The 23568-nt window shown below is 36.2% G+C and overlaps 1 protein-coding gene across 3 annotated transcripts in view; it reads left to right on the forward strand.

Moving 5' to 3' along the window:
• The first annotated feature begins 4043 nt into the window (after positions 1 to 4043).
• The window catches only part of LOC101898210 (zinc finger protein 69 homolog), an 87058-nt gene continuing 67533 nt past the window's right edge, over positions 4044 to 23568 (forward strand). For all 3 annotated transcript variants that reach the window (XM_059118609.1, XM_059118610.1, XM_059118611.1), the window contains exon 1: positions 4044 to 4632. In XM_059118609.1, coding sequence (XP_058974592.1) covers positions 4594 to 4632 — 39 coding nt within the window. In that variant the 5' untranslated portion in view covers positions 4044 to 4593. The remainder of the gene's footprint in view (positions 4633 to 23568) is intronic.

Genomic DNA, 23568 nt, shown 5'->3' on the forward strand with positions numbered 1-23568 from the left:
TGTAAAGGATGCAACAGCCTATAACAGAAAATTGTCTATGCTGGTCCAGGTCTTCGCACAGCTCCGATATAACGATATGGTAATGACTTATGACAAACAATGCCGACGAATTGACGTGGACCTACATGTCGTATAGACACCAATGTAACGGCTATATTCCTTATTTTTAAAATTTTAACAGAATTTTTGAAGATTTTATTTCCAAATTCGTTCCAAATGGTGGAGGGTATTCAAAGTTCGGCCCGGCCAAACTTACGGCTTTTTAACTTGTTTCTTTCCGTTGCGGTGTAAGTTCTTGAATTTTTTGTAATTTCAATGACTTTACACCGAGCTCATTTTCCAACATTTGCCGAATGAAAAATTGCGATATGTTCAGTTCATGAGCCATATTTCGGCCACTGCGACGCGCGTTTCGATCAAGTCGCTTCTTTACTTTTCGAACCATTTCTGCTGATGTTGCTGTTTTTTTGCGTCCACTTCCTTGACGTCGGGCTACGCTACCAGTATCACGGTAACGAGCAATGATACGAGACACAATAATTTATTCACATTTAAATGCTGGACTGCTCTAACGATAGCCACTTGTGGTTTTCCAGCCAAATATAAAGAAATCACTCTATGACGCTTTAATTCCATCACGAATAATTTTTTTTTCTAGAAATTTCTCACCAAAATGCTTAAGTAAGTTTGTAAACAATTTAATGAGCTGTCACTGGAATAATTTTAACAGCTGTCAGACAAGTGGCCTAGAATTGACATCAGTCTGAAGTTGATTGCAGTTTTTTCATCTCACCCTGTATTTACTTATGACGAGTGCCAGATTTTACAACAATAATAAATAATCTCTCATTTTTGGCGTTCCTTGTCACGTAAAATCAGTTATACGTTTCATACCTTAGGAAGAGCCTGTTTATTTATCTGTTCTTAACTTGAGTACATAAAAAGCTTGAAGTCATGGCTAGGCATATTAATGTCAAATTATAATGGAAAACGACGGCATGATTTTAATGCGACTCTGTAATCCCTTTATGAAATGTCACAAAATATGCCTAGCCTTATGACTTCAATCTTCTTATGTACTTCCACCTTTAGGCTTAAACATATAAAGTTGGAGATTTCAAATCCTTCATCTTAAAGAGACGTTTTCGGTTATGCTAGTTCTTGTGTAAGCCTCGAATGACGTTTTACGTTAAGTCCGCCTTTAAGGATCAAAAACACAGAATTACAAGCTAAAAATTCCTCGCAATACCTGCTATATGGATTCTGTACTAAAACGAAAACTCACGCTCACAACATATGGTAATGAATTTAATGTCAATTCGGCTGAAAATCTGTCTATTGTCTTTATACTGTCCTAGGAGAAAAAAAATTCAACCATTCCATTTGTAAGTCTTTCTGCTTGTTTTCTGTTTTAGCGTGGTAGAAGAATACAAGCAGTCGCATCGACATAGCTTCTGGGACAATGAACTGTCAAACCGATTTTGGAATTGAAAATGTTGAATGAAAAATTATTAAAATTTGTAAAAATTGTTGCAAAATTCATATTATAACAATTCATATTATGATTTGCATCGTATAAAAAAACATTTAAAATCCACTTATTTTTCATAAAACATTTTCAAAGTTTTGAAATATCAATGTTCCCAAATGATGCATCTACCTATATTCTTGTACCATGTGTTTTAGTTAATATTCTTCGTTGACTTTTATACCCTCAACAAGTTAAAAAGCAGTAAGTTCGGCCGGGCCGAACTTTTAATACCCTCCACCATTTACAACGAATTTGGAAATTTAAAAAAAATAAAATCCTTAAAAAATTCTGTTAAAATTTTAAAAATACCGAATATAGCCGTTATATTGGGGTCTATACGACGTGGACATACATATGCATTGTTTGTCATAAGCCATTACCATATTCAAATTCGAAACTGGACCCGCACCGACAATTTTCTGTCACAGACTGTAGTTCCCATAACGAACTTCAAATACCAAATTTTAAACAATTCCGGTAAATAATGTCGCTAAAATCATCAAAATACCGAACATAGCGAGGTGCCGTTATATGGGGGCTATACGAAGACGTGGACCTGCACAGACAATTTTCAGTCTTAGGGTGTAGTATCCATTTGGAACTTCAAATACCAAATTTGAAACAATTCCAGTGAATAATGTCGCTAAAATCATCAAAATACCGAATATCGGGAGGTACCGTTATATGGGGGCTATACGAAGACATAGACTTGCACAGACAATTTTCTATCTTAGGGTGTAGTATCCATTCGGAACTTTAAATACCAAATTTGAAACAATTCCGGTGAATATCGTCGCTAAAATCATCAAAATACCGAATATCCGGAGGTACCGTTATATGGGAGCTATATGAAAACGTGGACCTACATGGCCCATTTACGAACTTAACCTGCCTACTGGAAAAATAAACATGTGTGCAAAATTTTAGCCATCTATCTCAATTTATTCGAAAGATAGCGTGATTACAACAGACAGACAGACAGACGGACGGACATCGCTAAATCGACTTAGAATTTTACGCTGATCAAGAATATATATACTTTGTTGGGTCTGACATGAGTATTTCGAGGAGTTACAAACGGAATGACAAAGTTAATATACCCTCCATAGTATGGTGGAGGGTATAAAAAGGCATGAAATGCTAAATTCTTGCCGTACGCCCATATTTAAGGAAGAAATATAAAGTATATATATGACAATGAAGGGTTCATGGTAGTAGAATATAGGCCTGGCTCAATAAGAAAAGTTACTCAATCTCAAAGGATTGGAACTAGAAAAATGCAACTCTGTGCTGGAGACTTGTACCGCGAACAAGAATGGAATTTTGGAAATAACCTCAAGAATAACCCACAAGATTGAATCTAAAATAGTGGAACAACACAATTTTATCACAAAATTGTACAATTTGTTACCCATTTCGTAGAAAATTTGCATTTAATTTGTAACCAATTTTTAAATAAATTCAAATTATTGTATTTTTTATTCAAAACATTTCACACACACGTGTTTTTTGACAGAATAAGGCCACAAAAAGAAAAAAAAATTGTATATAGGGGGTAGCTTTGTTCTACCTTCTTTAATTATACCATGAATATAGGTAGATGCATGACTCAATAAGAAAGGTTGCTCAACTTCAAAGAAACTAGAAAAATGCAACTCTGTGCTGGAGTCTTATAGCTTCAAATAATATTTTAAATATGCACCAGTAGTCTCTGCTTATTTTTATTTTTTTTAACAAAAGTTTTATATTGTTACAAGAATGGAATTTCGGGGTTATTCCACAAGATGGAATCTTAAATAGTAGGACAATACAGTTTTATCACAAAATTGTACCATTTGTTGTCTATTCACCTCGAAAATTTGCATTTTTGTTGCAACCAAATTTGAAATAATTTCAGATTATTGTATTTTTTTATTCAAAACAATACGCACACACACACAAAGTGTGTATATGTTTTGACAAAATAAGGGCACAAGAAGAAAAAAATTGTATTTAAGGGGTAGCTTTGTACAACCTTCTGTAATTGTGCCATGGGCAGATGTATCAACGCTTGGGAACATTGATATGTCAATTTTTTTTTAATTTTTTTAAACAAGTAGATTTTTATACGTTTTGTTATACGACACCAAAAATTGAATACATTTTCATTTAAATTTTTAATTCTGGTTTGACAGTTCATTGTCCAAGCTGCTGTGTCGATCCGACTGCCTGTATTCTTCTACCATGGAAGGAACATAAAATAAAAAAAAAATAATCGTATGAAAGAATGAAATAACCTTTGTAACATGTCATGTTACAATCCGAACAAATTAATTTTTGAATTTTTTCAAAATTATAAGGAGAAAATCAGTTTCTTTACATAGTCTTTTTTATTTTGATTTCCCCTTGTTCTTGACAAAAAATAACATTTTTCCCTCAAACTCTGCCAACCACGCAAATGGCAACACTTCACACAAAAGTGCTGCCAATGTTCCACCCGCAAACATTTTCACAACAATCAGCTTTTGTTTGGCTGAATTACAAGAAAAAAATCATTTCAGCAGAAAAAAGAATTATTTTGATTCGGTCACATAAAAATGCTCAACAAATACAAAAAACATAAACAAACGCCAATCAATGGAAAACAAGTGCAAACCAATTACAACGTAATACAATAAAAACTGAAGTATTGGGAAAAATACAATTGGAAAGTGTGAAAAAATACTGGCAGCAAAAAACTATGATGCCAAAAGGCTTTGGTAGCAGCAAACACACACAACAAAAGACCAAAAAACGATGAAGACCAACTAAAAAAGCAAGCTCCGCCAGAAGAAAAAAAAATATGAAAAATACGTGTAAAAACAAGCAATAAAGAGATCAAAGCCAAGAAAATTATTAACAATAACAAGGAAGACAAAACAAAGTGAAGAAAGCGTTGAACGTGTTTAACTGTGTAAAGCTATTCCAAATTATTTTCTGGTGGTGGACAAACCAAAATTAAAGAAAAAGTTATCACAAATTCCATTGACTGGCTTGCAAAGTAATCAAATTTTTATTTTTGGGCCTGGACTCGAGAGTTCGTCATGGAAAGTATTTGTAGATTGTGTTTCCAACCGGCTGCGGTAAGTAATGTTTTCTTTTATCTATACGCTGAAAATTCAGCTATAAAATTTTTATTCCATATACAAGTTTTTCCATGGGACCAACGGGAGTTGGGTTAAAATAACAATTTGCGCGCGCCTTTTTATTGCCTTTGCAAAAATGTGTATTTTGTTGTTTTTATTGATTTTCGTTCTTCTTAGCGCTTGGGTTTTTTGCTGCTCCCCACCCAGTTAGATGTGAGATGTGTAAACCTCACACACAGCCAAAGAAGAATATCGAATAGATTTCATTTTGGGGGATTAGAGTTGATGGGCAGAAGAAAGGTTTGGATGGATGTAGGTATGTCGTCTTTTTCGTTTATTAGAAATAAGACTTGGAAGTTTCTCAAATTTTCAGTTGTAGTAGTTTTTGTATATAGACGCCTCAAAGTGCCCCACCAACAACAACATTCCGACAGCGGCGGCAGCAGGCAGCATCAGTACAAACACCCCAAAAAGAGGCGGGGATGTTACAAACTAAACTCTAATAAAAATAATAAGAAGAATGCTGCCATCAAGTAGGTGAAAACGCCAACGTCACAACAACAAAAACATCAGCATTGGGGTTGCCATTGTTGTTTTGGGAAAAAGGCTTAAAATTTTACACAAGCAATTGTCCACTTTGCGCGCGTAGAGTAGTTTTCTAAATTACACTCACACTCCGATTTATTTCCAATGCCGCTGCCAAACTTCTCGGCTCTTGTTTATGTTGAGTGCTCTCGTTGGTGGAGAAATGCATTGCTGTTGACGTCAACGTCCATGCCATTAATATACTGTCAACTACACACAATCACAATAGCTAAAATAATTATTCAGGAGAAAATAGAGAGAGAGGAAATTAAATGAGAGAGACTATCAAAAAGTAGGAGAATGGGTGGCGATGGTATGTAATAAATTTTGTTAGGATGCCGCCACGACATCTGCTGCTGCTTTTCATTGCATTGTTGCTGCTGCTGCTGTTGCTTCTAACTTCCACTGTATGTCAAATAATTTGTTTTCTTTAGAGGCGTTGTGTGTGTGCGTTTAGTGGGAGTGGGAGTTGGGTGAGAGTGAGTGTGCGATTTGTCAAAAGGGTTGGCTAAACGCGCAAAATGGTAATGCTCTTTGTAGAGGATTTGAAATTAAATTTGCGTTTTTTTTAAACGCGCGATTTTATTTGATTGGAATTTTTAAAGAAAATTATAATAAAGTTACAAAAATACTACAAAGGGCAAATAAATATAGGATAATTCTGTCCCTCAGATCTTATAGTTGTTGTTTCCATGACGATGAAATGAAATGAAAAAAAAATCCATTTGCCAGAAAAATAAACCGATTTGGAAATCAGAAGCGTTTGCTTTGTAATGTAGCTGGAATCTGTAATCAACGCTTTCTAATTGAGGAAATTTTACAAATTTGCGAGAATTATTATTTTCAAAAAATATCGAAATATTAATCAAATGTTATTTATTGTCTTGTATTTAAAAGATCTTGTTTGCAATTTACAAACAAATTAGCTGTAATGTAATATTTTGGATTCCCTTTGGGACTTTGTTGTAAGAGCTACACATATTTTGTGTTTGATTTCTGCTAATCTGGTTCTAAATCCAGGTTCAAAAATTCGGCGATTTTCGCGGACTGTAACCAAAGATATTCTGGAGTGATTGGGGAGGTTTGGCATGGCTATTAAAGAAGTGCAGAAGTTACGCACATCTTTATCAATTCATGACAAATACGAATTTAGACGATTGCGCCATCCTGAACTTAATTACGCCAAAACTATCCTAGACAGCCGACGTCCTTCAGCTGCAATGGATGGGGTCGACCTCGAGGACGGTATTCATACTGTAATTGTTAATGGCATCTGCGACTACATCATTATGAATGCTTCTTAGACCTGGCTGATAAGTTTATTTATCTAGAGACTTTTTCTTATAGCCTTGGAATTCCCTCTCTATACCGTGTATGTCCTTCGTAAAACGCCAAGGGGGTAATTTTTTACACCATATGATGGTTTGGATGACTGCCACGATAACACAGGGTGTGCAACGAAAGCATATGGTTATGGCGGCATGCGGGAAGGACCAGGACCTTCGCTTCCTCATGTAGATGGTCCAATGGTGTCATGAGGAAGCACCCTATGGCAGTTCTCAGGGTAGCATTTTGGCAGGTATGGATGTTTTTCCACTGCGTGGCACTTGTATTCGCAGAGCACTTTGGTGTTCCAAAGTTGAACAACCTATCGCATTATAAGAGGTCAACAAGTACTCCTTGTCCGCACCCAAGTGTTGTCGGCTAGCGTCTTGGGGGCCTTATTTCTACTTTTTATTTCGTTGCTGATAGGTGTTGTTTGCGCGGAACAAATGCTGCCGAATGTAACCCCTAGGATTTTCGCTTGGAATTAAACTTCCTTTGACCTGCACCTTCAGCTCTGTTCTTATTTCAGTAGACAACGTGGCCGTTGCTTTAGTGGCGGATATTATCACATTCCTCACGCGGAAGTAGAGGGAAGCTCCGTGAGGTTGGTGTTCAATGTTACACATATGTCACATATGTCAAGAGATAGGCATACATTACAATATTCATTCTGTAGGGCGATAAATTCCTGTAGGGTAGAGGTTAAATAGTTCCGGAGATATCACCCCGCCATATAAAGTCACTGTTTTCACTCTACGGGGTTTGGACATCCGCACTTATATCACAATTTTTCAAATTTGGCCGTTCTGTCTACAAAGCAAAAAAAGGTAGGAAATAGCATCAAATTTTAGAACAGGTTTAGATTTGTTCGAATTGGTCACCTTTGACACGAATTATTGCCTTCAAACTGCCAATGAAACCGTCACACGCTGCCCGAATGGTGCTCTGCGGTATTTGGACCATTCTGGCAAAGCGTTTGCTTGAGGTGATCGGCACTTTGGTATTTTTTAGTGCCAACCTTGCTTTCGAAAATACTCCAGACACAATAGTCCAACTGATTGGTATCCGGAGATTTTGGTGGTCATTGTGCGCTGGAAATGAAGCGAGAAGTGCGATGGTGCTAAGTCCTGTTGGAATGTCCAAGGTCTTCGGCCAAAATGTTTGCGTGCCCAAGGGTTTAATACACCCTGCAGAATATTTTCGCATTTATTCTGATGCCACGGTCGATTAATATGAGCGGAGAGCGACTATCGGCTGTTATGTCGTGGCTAACCGAACATTTTCAGCTGATCTCTTTGGGAAGTAAACACTATCATTTTTTCTTTACAAACTGCTGGACAACCACTGTTTTCATCTGAGAAAACCAAATTCGGAGTTCACCACTTACGGCCAAGCGAAGCAACTCTTTAGCTCTTTTGAGTCTATTTTCTTTCTTTTGTGGTGTAAGTTCTTGCACTTTTTGGAATTTCAATTGCTTCAATGGGCTTGGGTCATTTTTCAATATTTGCCGAATGGAATATTGCAATAGGTTCAGCTCACGAGCCATTTTTCGGCCACTGCGACGCCGGTTTCGATCAAGTCGCTTCTTTACTTTTCGAACCATTTCTGCTGATGTTGCTGTTTTCTTCCGTCCACTTCCTTGACGTCGGGCTACGCTACCAGTATCACGGTAACGAGCGAGACACAAACGATGTATTCACATTTAAATGCTGGAGTGCTCTAACGATAGCCACTTGTGGGTTTCCAGCCAAATATAAAGAAATCACACTATCACGCTTGAAGTCCATCAGGAATAACATTTTTTCTTGAAAATTCTCACCAAAATGCTTTTGTACGCTTGTAAACAAAATGATGAGCTGTCACTGGAATAATTTTAACAACTGTCGGACGGGTGGCTTAGAAATGACAGCAGTCTAAAGTTGGTTGCAGTCTTTTCAATTCACCCGTATTTATTAATTTTAAATTCTATTGCTATTTTTAATTAGTTTCAATGAAAAAGGACCACCAATCCCAATCAGCTTCCTTAGTTTCTGTTCGGAGATCGTTTACTTTTGCCCCACCTTGTACATGCATATGTACTTAACAGGCATTCCAATGTTTTTTGGCTGAAATAAAGACATTAGGGGCCTATCGTAAAATTTATACCATTTTCTGATAGGAGGATTACTTTTGCGCCACCTTGTATTTGTGTTACATTTTTTTCCTTATTATGCCCTACACCACACTGTGGTCAGGGAATTATGTCTTGGTGCATTTGTTTGTAACATGGAGAAGGAAGCGAGTAGACCCATAGTTCCTTTTGATGATCTGCATAGAATCACATTCTGAGTCGATTTATGCATGTCCGCCCATCCATCCGTCTGTCCATGTATTTTTGTAAACAAAGTAATATTCGCATTCATTGTTCGATCAAGATGAACTTTTACAAAAATTATTTTTTTGGCCCAAGAACGAACCCAATTGAAATTGGAGATAATCGGTCGAAATTTAGATAAAGCTCCCGTCCGATTTGCCTTTTATTGTGCACGCAATGTGTAATAATAGTCCAAATCGGAACATCGGTTAAAATATAGCTATAGGTCCCATACATATGTTTCATCCGATTTTATATTTAAGTCCCTCACACCACTAAAATGTTCCTCACAACAACGATATTTGGTGCCAGCTATCAGATGTATAGAAATAAATCTGCTAATTTTTATAGAGATCGGTTCAGATTTGAATATAGCTCCCATATATATCTTCATTCGAATTCACGTTTATTGTGTCTCAAAAAAGAAGGATTTTTATGAATATCGATTTAGTCTGTCAAATTTAGTGAAAATCGATTAAGAGCAGAATATACTACCATATTCCTTTCGGCTTTAAAATATATCTGCTTCAAATCCATAATACGCACTCATAAAGGATCATATTTCTCCATAACAACGTTTTTTTTTATGGGTAGCTCGACTAAATTTACAAATTGGTGTAGGGTATCATAAAGTCGGCCCGTCTGACCCTTGACCCTTTCCTTACTGGTTTTTATTATAGCTGTTGTTATTATTATTAATATTATAATTTTATAAATTTACTATTAAAAAATTTAAATAAAAATATGCGGTGCCACATTCAGAGCTGTATTCTTCCACTTTTTTCAACAAATATGACTTAGTTCAAGTTCATTGAAAAATCTCCGATTTTTTAAAGTTGCAAATGTAAGTTCCCGTTTCTAATAAACTACACATAAAACTGTTACTTTGGACTATTTGCTAAGTTTCCATGCTTATATTTAGCATATATTTTGTGATTCCCAATAATAATGGTAGTTTGTTATAACCACCGGGTTATTAAAATTATTTGCTCTAAGGTGTTTTGGCAGGCTTTCGAATGACGTCCTTGTTCTATGCTCTGGTTCCGGTTTGGTTCTGGTTTTTGGGAAAACATACCTTTATATTTTATACGTCTCCCAACAAAAAAAAATGATTTTCCAAGATCATAGCAAAAATATCAATCTTTGGAATAGCATTGAAAAATACGGAAAATCTTAATTAAACGAGAGCTGTTTCATTAGATGAACCAAAAAAAAAAAACAAAATTATAATAAAACACGTCTAATATTTCCATTGGCTACCGTTACCCTATTAAATTAGAATTTTTAGGGTATTTTGTTTTGTTCTCAGAGAAACAACTTGCCATCCAGTAACTGTTTTTTTTGGTGTGTTCTCTTCAATTTGGCGCCAGCAATGAGAACTTTTTATGGGTCATAGTGTAAACTTGACCATTTGTAAATGGACGCGAGAGTGTCTCTCTGCTCTCTCGCTCACTTGCTCCATTAAAAAACACATGCACTGAGGGGGGATTACTCTTATCTATTTTGCTTTTTTTCTGAGACAATAATGAGGTGGTAGTGGGCCAAAATAACGGTACAGTGAGTACAACGTTATCCTGCTTTGGCTGTGTTAAATTGGGTGGTTCTTTTTAGGGATACGTGTTGGTTTTTTAGGGAGCGTAGCTTCCCATTATAATAATGATGATTGAACTGTTGAAGAGATTGACAATAATGAAGTTGTTGCTGTTATCCCCAACAGCCAGCTGGCTTGTTGTTGTTGTTATCTCTTATGTTGTTTCGGCTTGTTGCCCATTTGGTTTTTTACATCAATCTCTCACAACTGCCAGAGAAAAAGAGCGCCAACATTGGTGTTTTTGTTTCCTGTCTGTTTTTTAGTAACGGAGAGTATTTTTGAATGAGTTCAGCTCAGCTCAGTTCAGTTCAGACGTTGACGTCGCTGCCCTACAGCGTCGTTTTTGTCCCATGTCTTCTGCTGCTTGCTTCTTCTTTGTCTGCTTGCAATAGCGAACAAGTGTTTTGTGTTTGCAAATAAATCAACTTAATTTTTTTGGGTAAAAAATCGAGTAAAACAGTCAAGTGTGGGTAAAACATGATAATCAAAACAAAAACCGATTGGCAAAAAACGAACGAATGTGAAAAGCGACGAATCTGTAGGGGGGATTTGTGGCAGGCTGTGATGATGAGGTTGGGTTAAAAAACGGCTGTTTGTTTGGCCCAAAAGACAACCGACCCTCCGAACTAACGTCCGGCCATCCGACACATGTAAACATCATACGCATGGCGGAGGGGGAGGCGGTGGACAAGGCGACACTCAATAACAACAATGATAATAATAAAAAACACATGCAACCATGTGCGTGCGGGCTGACTGACTGGCTGGTTGCATGTGCTAAAAAATGGCACTTGAAACGTCACTAGTGGCTCTCTTTCTCCGTTCTCTGCTGCATCGTGTGTCAGTATAAGAAAAAGAAGAAGATAGTAAGCAGGAAAACATGTTTCAAATTGTTTGGTCGTAACTTCGCTGTCGTAGTAAAAACATGCAAGAGAACAGCAAAAGGATTAAAAGGGAATTTGCTTAAAAAATGAATCAAAACAACAGCATCTGCTACTATATATCAGTTATAGTATTAACAACAAGAACAATAACAACAACAACAATACTGGCACCATCGGAAAGTATGTGAAAGAAGTAAAACTTTGTTTGATGTTATCGAAAAAGTAAGTCAAACAAATGCTGCTGCCTGGCCGAAAATGCATGAATGAATGAGTGAGGCTGGTTGTATGAATGAATGACTGGCTAGTTTGGCTTGGTTGCCTGGATAATGGCCATAGCTTTGGCTGGCTACCATGTCTACTATCACATCTATAGATGGGATACTAGAGTTTTTGGTTATAATGCTCTGTTAGGTTCGATGGATGGTTGGTTAGATGTTGTTGGCTGGCTGGCTTCATGGAACCCGTCCGGCCGGCCGGCAAATAGATGCTGGATAGATGATGTCTCTCTGTATTCTGACTGTGTGTCTGTCTGTATCTTTGGTCTGGTCAGATGGTAAATGAAATAAAAAACGAAAGTGTATTTATGGAAATTTCAGTTTTGTACATAAGAATTATAGAGAATCACCATGAGGAGCAGCAGCAGCAGAAGAAGACGGAGACGAAAAAGCCATAGTAGTAGTAGTAGCAATGGAAAAAAGATGAAACCAAGAACGTGATTAATTAAGGGAAATGGAGAAGGAACTGGAAAAAATGAATATTTTTTTTTGTATATTATTTAAAAGGGTGATAGTCGTCGCCGTGGTGGTGGTGGTTATGGTGGTGGAGTTGGCCATTTATCAAATGAATGCTAGGGGATTTGCAAACGAACGAAAAAAGAAGATATCCCCAAGAAAAAAAAAAAAAAAAAAAAACACACACAAAAGACAAATGGAAAATGGACACATAATGATTTTGCACTTAGCATTTGAATTGTCATAAGGGAGGAAGCACGCCAAGTCAAAGACAAGCACAGCAAAGTAGAAGAAAAAAAAAAAGAAGAAACAACCAACTGCTGGGTACTACATAATAATTGAAATTAAAATGAAAGAAATTACAATTATAAATTCTGTTAAGGAAATATGATAAATTGCCTTAGGAAAAGAAAAAGAGGAAATAATTTGAATATTTTAAAAATGAAACGAACATTCTTCAATTTCAAGTACCTTTAGAAAAAAATTTAATATGGTCGATTATTAAGGTAAAGGATTTTCACTACATAGAAATATTTTTAAAATAAAAATATAGTTATCATAGGAGCGAAGAAGTATATAATTCCTAGGGAAGTATTGAGGTTTAAAAATTCTAAAAAAAACCTGTAGAAAAACAAAATTAAAACCTTTCAAAACTTTTAAATTTAATGGTACCATAAAAAAATTGGATATTCGTATTTATAGTTCGTCATGGGTACTACAACCTATGCGGAAAATTGTCTGTGATGTCCTAAGTATTTGTATAGACCACATATATGATTTATTAGATTTGAAGTTCGAAAACGGTACTACAGCCTATGAAAAAAAACTTATGCGGGCCCACGTCTTTGTGTAGCCCCCATATAACGGTTTTCATTTAAACTGTATTTTTCGAAGGGATTTTTTTTTTAATTTTCGGCCGGAACTTAGCTTCTTTTCTACTTATGTGTCCTTTTTTCCTCCTCCTTTCTTTAATCCTTGTTAAAGACATGTAAACATGCAAAATAGATAAATTTAATGAAGTTAAAAAAAAACAGGTGAGAAAATATCAGTCGGCTTTGCCGACAGATGTATGCCCTCAGACAATGCTCGGTTGTTAAAATATATTTTGACTCCTTTTATCAGTAATCAAAATATTGACCCTCTATGGAGTAGATTCCGAAGGAATGGACCGATATTGTGCATTTCGTATCGGACCTTACTAAATATGATATAAATATTGCGATGTTTAGGTTTGGACTGTATTGGTTAATTCCTTCACGTTATATGAGATATGTGATAATTATTAGAAAATGTTGAAATGTGCGTGAGTTGCCAGATATCGTCGAACATTCCGTTCCATTTCATTTTCATATTTCATGAAGAAATGGTCCGATCTCTACCATCTTTATAATAACAAACCTTGTGTGGATGGAAATATTGAGATGTGCCAAGTCTGAATGGAATCGGATCTTAATTTCGCGTTTTATGAGCATCGTGGTTATTCAAAATACTGATGCCTTCGTGGAAGACGTACCAGAAGAATAGAGCCAATATATCCCAAAGAGACCTAGGGTCTAAAACCGCTATTATGATCAGGCAAGTTTTGGCTGCATCAAATGATGTATACTGAGGATAAAAAAATCCACTATTAATCTTTTAAAAGTAAAAACAAATTCTCGATTTATTCCTTTAAAGTCTACCATTATTGACCTATTGTTCCTTAATTTTTCATAGCCTGTAACACCCATTACGAAATTTAATTATGAAATTTGTTACAATTCTGTTGAATAATGTTGCTGAAATCATCAAAACACCGACTATTGGGAGGTACTGTTATATGGAGGCTATACGAAGACGTGGACCTGCATACGAAAATTTTTGCCATAGGTTTTAGTACCTATTAAGATCTTCCAATACGAAATTTGAAACTATTCCGGTGAGTAATGGTGCTGAAATCATCAAAATACCGACTATCCGGAGGTACTGTTATATGGAGGCTATACGAAGACGTGGACCTGCATACAAAATTTTTTTTGCCATAGGTTGTAGTACCCATTAAGATCTTCCAATACGAAATTTGAAACGATTCTGGTGAATAATGTTGCTGAAATCATCAAAATACCGACTATCGGAAGGTAGCTTTATAGGGGGGCTATACGAAGACGTGGACCCACATGGCCCATTTACGAACTTAACCTGCCTACTGGTAAACTGCAAAATGTAAACCTTCTATCTCAATTCGTTCGAAAGATAGCGTGATTACAACATACAGACAGACGGACATCGCTTGATCGTCTTAGAATTTTACGCTGATCCAGAATTTATATTTGTAGGGATCATTATAAATATTTTGAGGAGTTACAAACGGAATGACAAAGTTTATATACCCTCCCTAGAATGGTAGAGGGTATACAAAATAATCGATAAATTCCTTTTAAATTAAAAACCCATGATTTGTCCCAAAAAACAAACATTTTTAAAAGTCCACGATTTTCCCTTAACAAATATTTTTAATAACGCCCACGATTAATTTTTTTAATCAAAAAATCTACGATGGTTAAAGGACCCATTTAAAAATTCAAATTAAATGAAAAAATAGAGTAAAATTAAAAATCCTTTACAAAATTTTCTAAAAAAATTACGATTGGTTCTGCAAAAAAAAAAAAAAAAAATGATACCTTCAAAGAATAAAAATAAAAATATTCTATTCTAAAATTCAAAAATAGTCCTTAAAAAATTTAAAAATATTCAATATTAAAAAAAAAATGGCTCTGATACTGTCTAAGATTATCAATCGGATAGTCCTTTAAAAATTTCATTAAAAATCTACGATTTTTTCAAATTCAAATCAAGAATAATTAATATTTTAATTCTTTAAAAATATTGGCAAAAAACGTTAATTTGTTTTAATAATATACATGTCGTTGCCACGTGCCACACACTGGCTAACGATGAAAATTTTATTTAACGTTCGGGACCGGTCTAGAACATGCGATTTAAGGTATATTTTTTGTGAGTCTATGTTAAAGCTCTTGCCTATACAGACGAGACCGCTTCAATTGGCGCATTGGAAGTCATTATTGAAGCATTTATTTGTGAGGAATCGGTCGAAACAATATTTGCATAAAATCATTTTTCTGTGCTTTTTTTTTTTCAAAATCAATCAAAATTTTCGCTTAGTTTTGAATCTTTTGAACGAGTTATTTACGCGTTTTCCAACCTAGAGAAGGAAGACTTTATGACTCGTAGACAACTTTTTTTGTCCCACAGAGATGTTTTTGATCGAAATTGAGGCTAAACATATATATTTTTTTATTTTGATGTAATTGATAGAACCTGGTGAGATTTTAGGTTTATGGTTTGTTTTTCAGCCATATCAGATAGAATCAATAATCTTAGTTTAAAAGCGAAGAAGAAAATCTTTATATGTTCCTGAAACTATTTGATTTAGACAATTTACGTTTTGTTCTATGGCATTCGATTTTTTAGGACTGATTTAAGAGACTGATAAGACTAATATTCCACGATATTGGAGAGATCATTTAATTTTGTTCTGTTATTACGTTTATGTTCGAACAGAAGACTTTCGACTTTTGCCAGAATAGTCTGATAGAAGTGTTAGTATAAATATGGTGCAGAAGAATGACATCGATATGACTCTTGAACCTATGGGATTGTTAGTTATAGATAGATATATGTTTTTTTCCGGATGTCACCGGATGTGGCACAGGTTTTCGAAAGAGTTGAGACTATTTTTAGCCCTTTCTGATAGAAGGACATCTAAAAATCCCTATGACTATGAGAACTTTTTACGGATTTCATATTCAAAATCGACGACCAATTTCTGTTTGAACTCGGTGGATTATTTAGTTAAAATTGTACTTTATTCCACGGATTTGGAAATAGGTTCATTGTTGGACTTCTAAGATTCAGTGATGCGAAATTCCTTTTTTCTTAGATTTTTTTCAATATTTGTGGAAACTTTTTCCTCATTACATTGTAGTGATGGTTATAATTAAAAATTTCAATTTTTTGGTGTTTTTGTTTTCCCCATACCCCCGGAATATCACAAAAATTAAAACTTTGTTGCTGGTGAATTTTTGGAGCAAAAAAAAAAAAAAAGTTTTGCCGAAAAATTTTCTTTTGTGATTAATTGAAAAATACGTGTACCTATTTCTATTTCTTCGTCTTCGTCGTTTCATCCAACAATTCTCATTTGCTTTTGTGTAAGTCCCTCTGTCCGTCCGTCCGACCGTCTGTCCATCCATCTTTTGCATTACGCGAAAGAAAAGGCGGTTGGTTGATTTGTTGTTCGCAGTCTTTCGTTGTATTTGTGAGCAGCATTTGTACATTTGTGTTAGTGTGTGTGTGTGCGTTTTTTTTTTTTTTGAAATTCAAATATTTGTATTCAAATATATATTTTAAAGTTGTATTAGTAATGTTTGATGCAGCGAGCGCGGTGGATGTTGGCGGTGGGCGACAGTTGGCGGGGAGATTTGGCCAGGATGTTTTCCAAGCCATCGTCAAGGTAGTTTTGCCATGGCACAGAGGTGGGCAGTTGTGGAAATGGTTATGTGGTGACCATGGCGAGGGCGCGCGCTCTAAAGGAGACGTTGTTGTAATCGTCGTCATCGTCATCATCATCGCATCGCATCGTCATTATGTTCGTGGGGGGAGAACGCAATAGCGACAATAAAAGACGACAATGGGGCAATGCAAAGGAAACACACAAGGAGGTGAATTGCTGCTGGGCCCAAAGGGTTGTTGCTGGCTGCTGAGGCACGCGAGCGACGAGTGCCATGGCATGGAGCCGAGGCAGAATGCTGCAGCAAGCTGCGTTGTGCTTCTTGTGTGTTTGTGTCCTTTCGCAGCCAGCTGCCTAACTAACTCGGTTGCTGTTGTTGTAGCACAACATAAGCATGAAATGGAATGGCATGGCTGGCTGGCTGGATGGCATAGCAGCATTTGTATAGTTTCTAATGAGTGTATTGGGAGAATTAGATAGATTTAAAAATTTGTGTCTGCTCATGACAAAATTTCAAAAAAGATTCATATTTTTGAGTTATAGAGGTTTTCGGTCGGTATTGTTGTATATATTTTAAAAACGCACGCACACACCGAGGGCGCGCGGCAAGGACAGCAACGACAACGACAACGACGACGACTACTACTACGACGACGACGACGACAAGGACTACAACGAATGCGATTTGTATTTTGGCTTGTTTGTTGTATTCCTTGTGCTGTATTCCGCGTGTGTGGTGCGTTGTGCTCAGCGTGAAAAATTCTTCATCCGCGCGTTCAATGTGCGATTGCGAATAAGTTGTAAAAAGTTTGTTTTATTTCGGCTCAGAATTGAATTTGAAATTAATCAATGTTGAAGTATCGTCGCGATTCAAAACGCTAATAAAACAAAGTCCGTCACCGTACCCTTCGAACGTTGGCTGGTTGGGCTGTGTGCTGGACCAAAGGAAAGGTGTCTGTCTGTCCCGCCATATATGCGAATGCATTATATGTCTGGACCTGCACTTCCGGATCTTCGAAAACAACGGATCGTCCATTGGATTACAAACAACAAAGGACTATTTGTAAAGATGATGACCACAACTAGGATGGATGGCTGGTGATTGCCAATAGCGATGACAACACTGGAGGATATCAATGGAATTGCTGGTGGAAGCCTCTTTGGACTACTTGTGGATAATAAAGCAGCTGATTGTTGTTGGTGGTGTGTTGTGTTGCTGCTGTTGCAATCATCAGGAGAGGCTTGCAATGAGAAGCATTTAACAACAACAACAAGAGCTACTACTACTACTACAACAGTAGTATAGGTACAACAACGACGACGACGACAACAACGACGTCATAAAAAGTGAACTTAAAAAAGTTTTTTCGTTTTTTGTTCGTTTTCCCTGTGTGTGCGTGCGTGTGTTCTTCAAAGTGAATCAAAATAAACCCAAAAAGTTTTCCCCCAAAGTCTGACAACAACAACAACAACGAAACGAAATTGTCCTACCCATAAAAAGTGCAAGAAATCAAAAATTGCATTCAAAAGGCAAAAAAAGGTGGCAAAAAATAGTAAAAATTCAGAGAGAAAAGAGAACCAATTGTAGGACGAGACGAAATCATAACAAAACGTGTCAAAAGACCGGGAAAACTCAAGTGAAAACAAAAAACGCCAAAACAAAACGAAACGAAAGACCAAAAAGTGTGTGTGTGTGAACGTAAAAAAAACAGGTGCTAAAAAACGTAGCAGATTTTCAAATGCGTTGTCTAAACGAGGAGTAAAACAAGTGGATAACTTGGGAAAGAAATAGGTAGGAAAAAATAGATTACGTTCTTCAAATTGATTAAAAACGCTGGATTAGAAATAAAAAAAACATAAGTAATAAAAAACTTTTTTTTTATTATTATTTTAGCCAAAAAAAAAATAGTTTGTATTTTTGTTACAAACAACATGAACCTTACCATTAGACAATAGGGAGATTTTTTTTATCTAGATTCTACTTTTTATACTAGATTCTATATTCTATTTTCTAGAGGATATATATCATTTGATACGGCAAAAACCTGCTCATCGAAATAACGGTTTTACACCCTAGGTCTCATTGGACCAAATTCGTTTCAGGATATTTGGAAACGATCTAGCAATGTCCGTCCGTCTGGTACGTACGATAACTCTCGAAGGTACTATCCGATTTTGGTCCAAACTTGGTACATCGTAATGTTATTATCAAACTTAGATCGAGTTCGGAAATGGGCAATACCGGTCCAGTCCTTCTGTTACCTCTCCCACATATTTTACTGCACAGAAATAGAAAAAACCAGTAAAGAAAGTCTTAAAGTCGGGCGGGCCGACTTTATGATACCCTACACCACTTTGCTATTTAGTAGAGCTCCGCATAACAATTAATAGTTTTTATGGGAGAATTCAATCATACACGCTATAATTATAATTATAATTATAATTTAAAGTTCAAAGGACTAAATATGCCGAAGCATTTGTATCTTTTAAATTCGGACTTGTATTGCCCATTTGGTGCACAATTAATTTGAAATCAGATAAAGATATATATGGGGGCTATATCCAAATCTGAACCGATCTCGATAAAATTTGGCAAAGATATTTCTGAGCTGTATTTGATATATTTCCCTGAATATGGTTGTTACAGAGTGCATATTACGGCTGTGGGTAACAAATATAACAAATCGGATGAATAATATATATGGAAGCTATTGCTATATCTGAACCGATCTTCATCAAATTTGACATACTAGCTTCTAGACTCAATTCGGTCGTAAGTGCCAAATTCCATCCCATTTGGACAAATATTAGACGTTTGGTGCACAATAAAAAGTAAATCGGACGAAGTTATATATGGGAGCTATATCCAAATCTGAACCGATCTCGATAAAACTTAGCAAATGTATTTCTGAGCTGTATTTGATATATTTCCCCAAATATTGTTGTTGCAGAGTGCATATTACGGCGGCGGTGGACAAAAATAACACATCGGATGAATAATATATATGGGAGGTATAGCTATATCTGAACCGATTTCGATCAAATTTGGCATACATATTTTCAGGCCTAATTTGGGTGTATATGGAAAATTCCATACAATTCGGGCTGATATTACAAGTTTGGTGCACAATAAAAGGCAAATCGGACAAAGATATATATGGGAGCTATATCTAAATTTTGACCGATTTTTTTCAATTTCAATAGGGTTTGCCCTTGGGCCAAACAAATGATCTGCGCAAAATTTCATCTGGATCGGGCCATAAATGCGACCTGTACTTTGTTTACAAAAATACAAGACAGACGGACAGACGGACGGACGGACGGACGGACAGACGGACATGCATAAATCGACTCAGAATGTGATTCTATGTTGATCATCAAAAGGAACTATGGGTCTATCTCGTTTCCTTTTGCCTGTTACAAACAAATGCACAAAGACATAATACCCTAACCACCTTGTGGTGTGGGGTATAATGATCCAATTTTGCTTCAACTTTTTAAATCCTAATATTTCCATCAGTGCTAGGTCGGGTGCGAAAGTTGACAATATCGGCCCTATTCATCAAGCACATCCTCCACAAAGGCTCAAAATTTGGAATTGGAATAATAAACTCTTATAAATTGTTAAATAAAAGTCCGGTTGTCTTCAATTATCGCATTATTTTTGGCAACACAAGATCTGGTGTGAAGATGCAATATATATCCGACCTCTCTATTAACTACCTCCCCCACAAAGGGTTGAAATTTGGAATAATTATAACTCTTATAAACTGTGAAATAAGTGAAAAAATATTTTTATTAACACCAGATCTGATTTGAAGGTAGGATATGTCAGTCCACTCCTTCTGGCACCTCTCCCACAATGTGTAAACATTTTGAATAATTACATCTTTCATAAAATGTGAAATAAGCATCAAATTCTCTATACATTTCACATATCCTACTATTTCTATCAACACAAAACCAGATGTGAAGATAGAATATGCCGGACCACTCCTTCCCCCACATAGGATCTCTCATAAAATGCGAAATAAACATCAAATTCTCTTCAAATTTTTATCAGTACTAGATGAAGTGGAATGCTTTGGTCGAATATATCTGGTACCTCGCGCATATTTCAACATTTTCCAAAAAATATCACACATCTCAGTTAAAGTGAAAGAAGTAGTCGATATAGTCCAAATCGGGCATGTTGTAATATTTATATCAGAGTTTGTCCAAATGAGAAGTGGATAATATTGGTCCACACCTTCGGGATCTCCACCATTCAACACTTTAAATAAGCATAATGCAAGACAAAACATATTTTAATGATACTTTTTAACTTGGTAATCGTAACTTCGACGAACTTACCTCCAATACTTAATCATATCGGCCCTAGAGATCATATTATACTTCCCCAAACCCTGCTTTTCTAATCTAACGATCAATCAATCCAAATGAATTTTTTAGATTAGATTGAACCATCCCTCAAAAAAATAATATCTTTAAGATGGGATATATTTCTCTTTACATCAAGTAAAAACGCTATAATGGGTAAAATCCATTTTAATCATCCTAGACACAATTCCAATTATTGTGAGTGCTTAGAAAGAACTTCTATTATGGATGTTTAGACAATTCCATTGAAAAATGTAGCTAAAATCATCAGAATACCGAATATAGGGAGGTACCGTTATATGGGGGATGTACGATATCGTGGACCTATACAGACAATATTCTATCAGGGGGTAAAGTACACAGAAGGAACTCCTTTTGATGATCTTCAGACAATTTCATTAAAAAATTTGGCTACAATCATCAAAATAGCGAATATCGGGAGGTGTGGTTATATAGGAACTATACGATATCGTGGACCGATATAGCCCATCTTCGAGCTTGACCTGCCTGCTGACAAAAGACAAAAGGGTATCTTTATTCGTTTTAGCTCTAGCGTTAAGCGTTGGCGTTAAGGTGTAAGGTTAACATGTTTTTGACAACTCCTGCAAATTTAGCGGAGAAGTCCACGACTGAGTTCAAACTTTTCTCATCGCAATATTTTCAATCCACTTAGATAGGGGGTCACTAAGTGACTGACTTTCTATAAACCTTACATAGTCTTCCTCATATCTCCTCATTTCATATCCCCTGATATCATTGGCAAATAAAACTATTAAGAACAGGTCAAAAGTCTGGAGCGGTCTTCTATATGATACCCTACACCACTATGCATATTTAGTAGAGCTCCCGCAACAAAAAAGTTTTATTGGGAATTTATGTGAAGTAGATCGCACCAACTATGAACCTCATTTGAACACATATCATACCTTTAGAACAGTTATAATTTGGTTTCAGAGGAAACTAATATATAGGGGCTATATCGAATCCTGAATCGATTTTCAACAAATTCGACAAAGACATTTTTACCCAAATAACATTGTTATAGAGTGCATGATATCACTTCGAGCAGGATTATATTAAGAAATATATATTCGGAGACGAGTTCAACCAAATGGAAAATTCGTTTGAATGTAAAAAAATCTATCCAATTTGGCGAACAATAGCCGTGCTATCGAATGAAGATATATATGGAAGCTATATTCAAATCTGAACCGATCTGAACCGATTCTTGTGGAGTGCACATTTCGAATGTGAGCTATATTAGAGCTATAGCTATAGGTATATTTGAACAGATTTTCAAATTTAAAGTACTTATGTCTAATCTGAATTCGGTCAGATTTGGACGAATATTATACAATAAAATTGAATTTCGATGAAGATATATATAAGAGATATATCTAGATGTGAACCGATCTCGAAAAAATTTGAAACAGGTATTTCTGAGCTGCATCTGATACCAAATATCATTCCTGTGGAGTGCATATTAATGTGATAATAAAAAAAAACTGCAACCAACTTGAGACTGCTGTCATTTTTAAGCCACTCGCTCGACAGCTGTTAAAACTATTCCAGTGACAGCTTATTATATTGTTTACAAGCGTACAAAAGCATTTTGGTGAGAATTTTCCAGAAAAAAAAGTTATTGGTGATGGAATTCAAGCGCGATTGTGTGATTTCTTTATCTTTTGGCTGGAAAACCACAAGTGGCTATCGTTAGAGTACTCCAACATTTAAATGTGAATAAATCTTTTGTGTGTCGTACCATCGCTCGTTACCGTGAAACTGGTAGCGGAGCCCGACGACGTCAAGGAAGTGGACGGAAAAAAAAAAACAGCAACATCAGTAGAAATGGTTTGAAAAGTAAAGAAGCGACTTCATTAAAACCCGCGTCGCAGTGGCCGAAAATGGCTCGTGAGCTGAACATATCGGAATATTCCATTCGGCAAATATTGAAAAATGAGCTCTGGGCAAAGCCATTGAAATTCCAAAAAGTGCAAGAACTTACACCGCAACAGAAAGAAAATAGACTCAAAAGAGCTAAAGAGAGTAAAGTGGTGAACTGCCGAATTTGGTTTTCTCCGATGAGAAAACATTCGTTTGTCCAGAAGTTTGTAAACAAACAAAATGATCGTGTTTACTTGCCAAAGAGTTCAGCTGAAAATGTTCACCTTCGGTTGGCCACCAGGACTCAAGCGCCGGCCATTGTGATGGTGTGGGCCGCCATAACAACCGATGGTCGCTCTCCGCTCGTATTAATAGACCGTGCAACATTCGGGCAGCGTGTGACGGTTTCATTGGCCGTTTAATGGCCATAATTCGTGCCAAGGTGACCAATTCGATCAAATCTGAACTTATTATAAAATTTGATGCTACATTTTTTGCTTTCATTTCAATAAAATAAAAAATCTTAATAATGTGGCGTTCGACTTTGTTGCAGTTTTTTATCTCACCCTTAATATATGGGCGCTATAGCTATATTTGAATATTGCACATTTGGCGCAGAATAAAATTTAGATGGGGCGAAGATAGACAGGACAAGTGACTATATCATCCAACTACTTTTCGTATCCCCTCTCGTA

This window comes from Musca domestica, unplaced genomic scaffold (assembly GCF_030504385.1).
Source record: "Musca domestica strain aabys unplaced genomic scaffold, Musca_domestica.polishedcontigs.V.1.1 13, whole genome shotgun sequence".
Lineage (NCBI taxonomy): Eukaryota > Metazoa > Arthropoda > Insecta > Diptera > Muscidae > Musca > Musca domestica.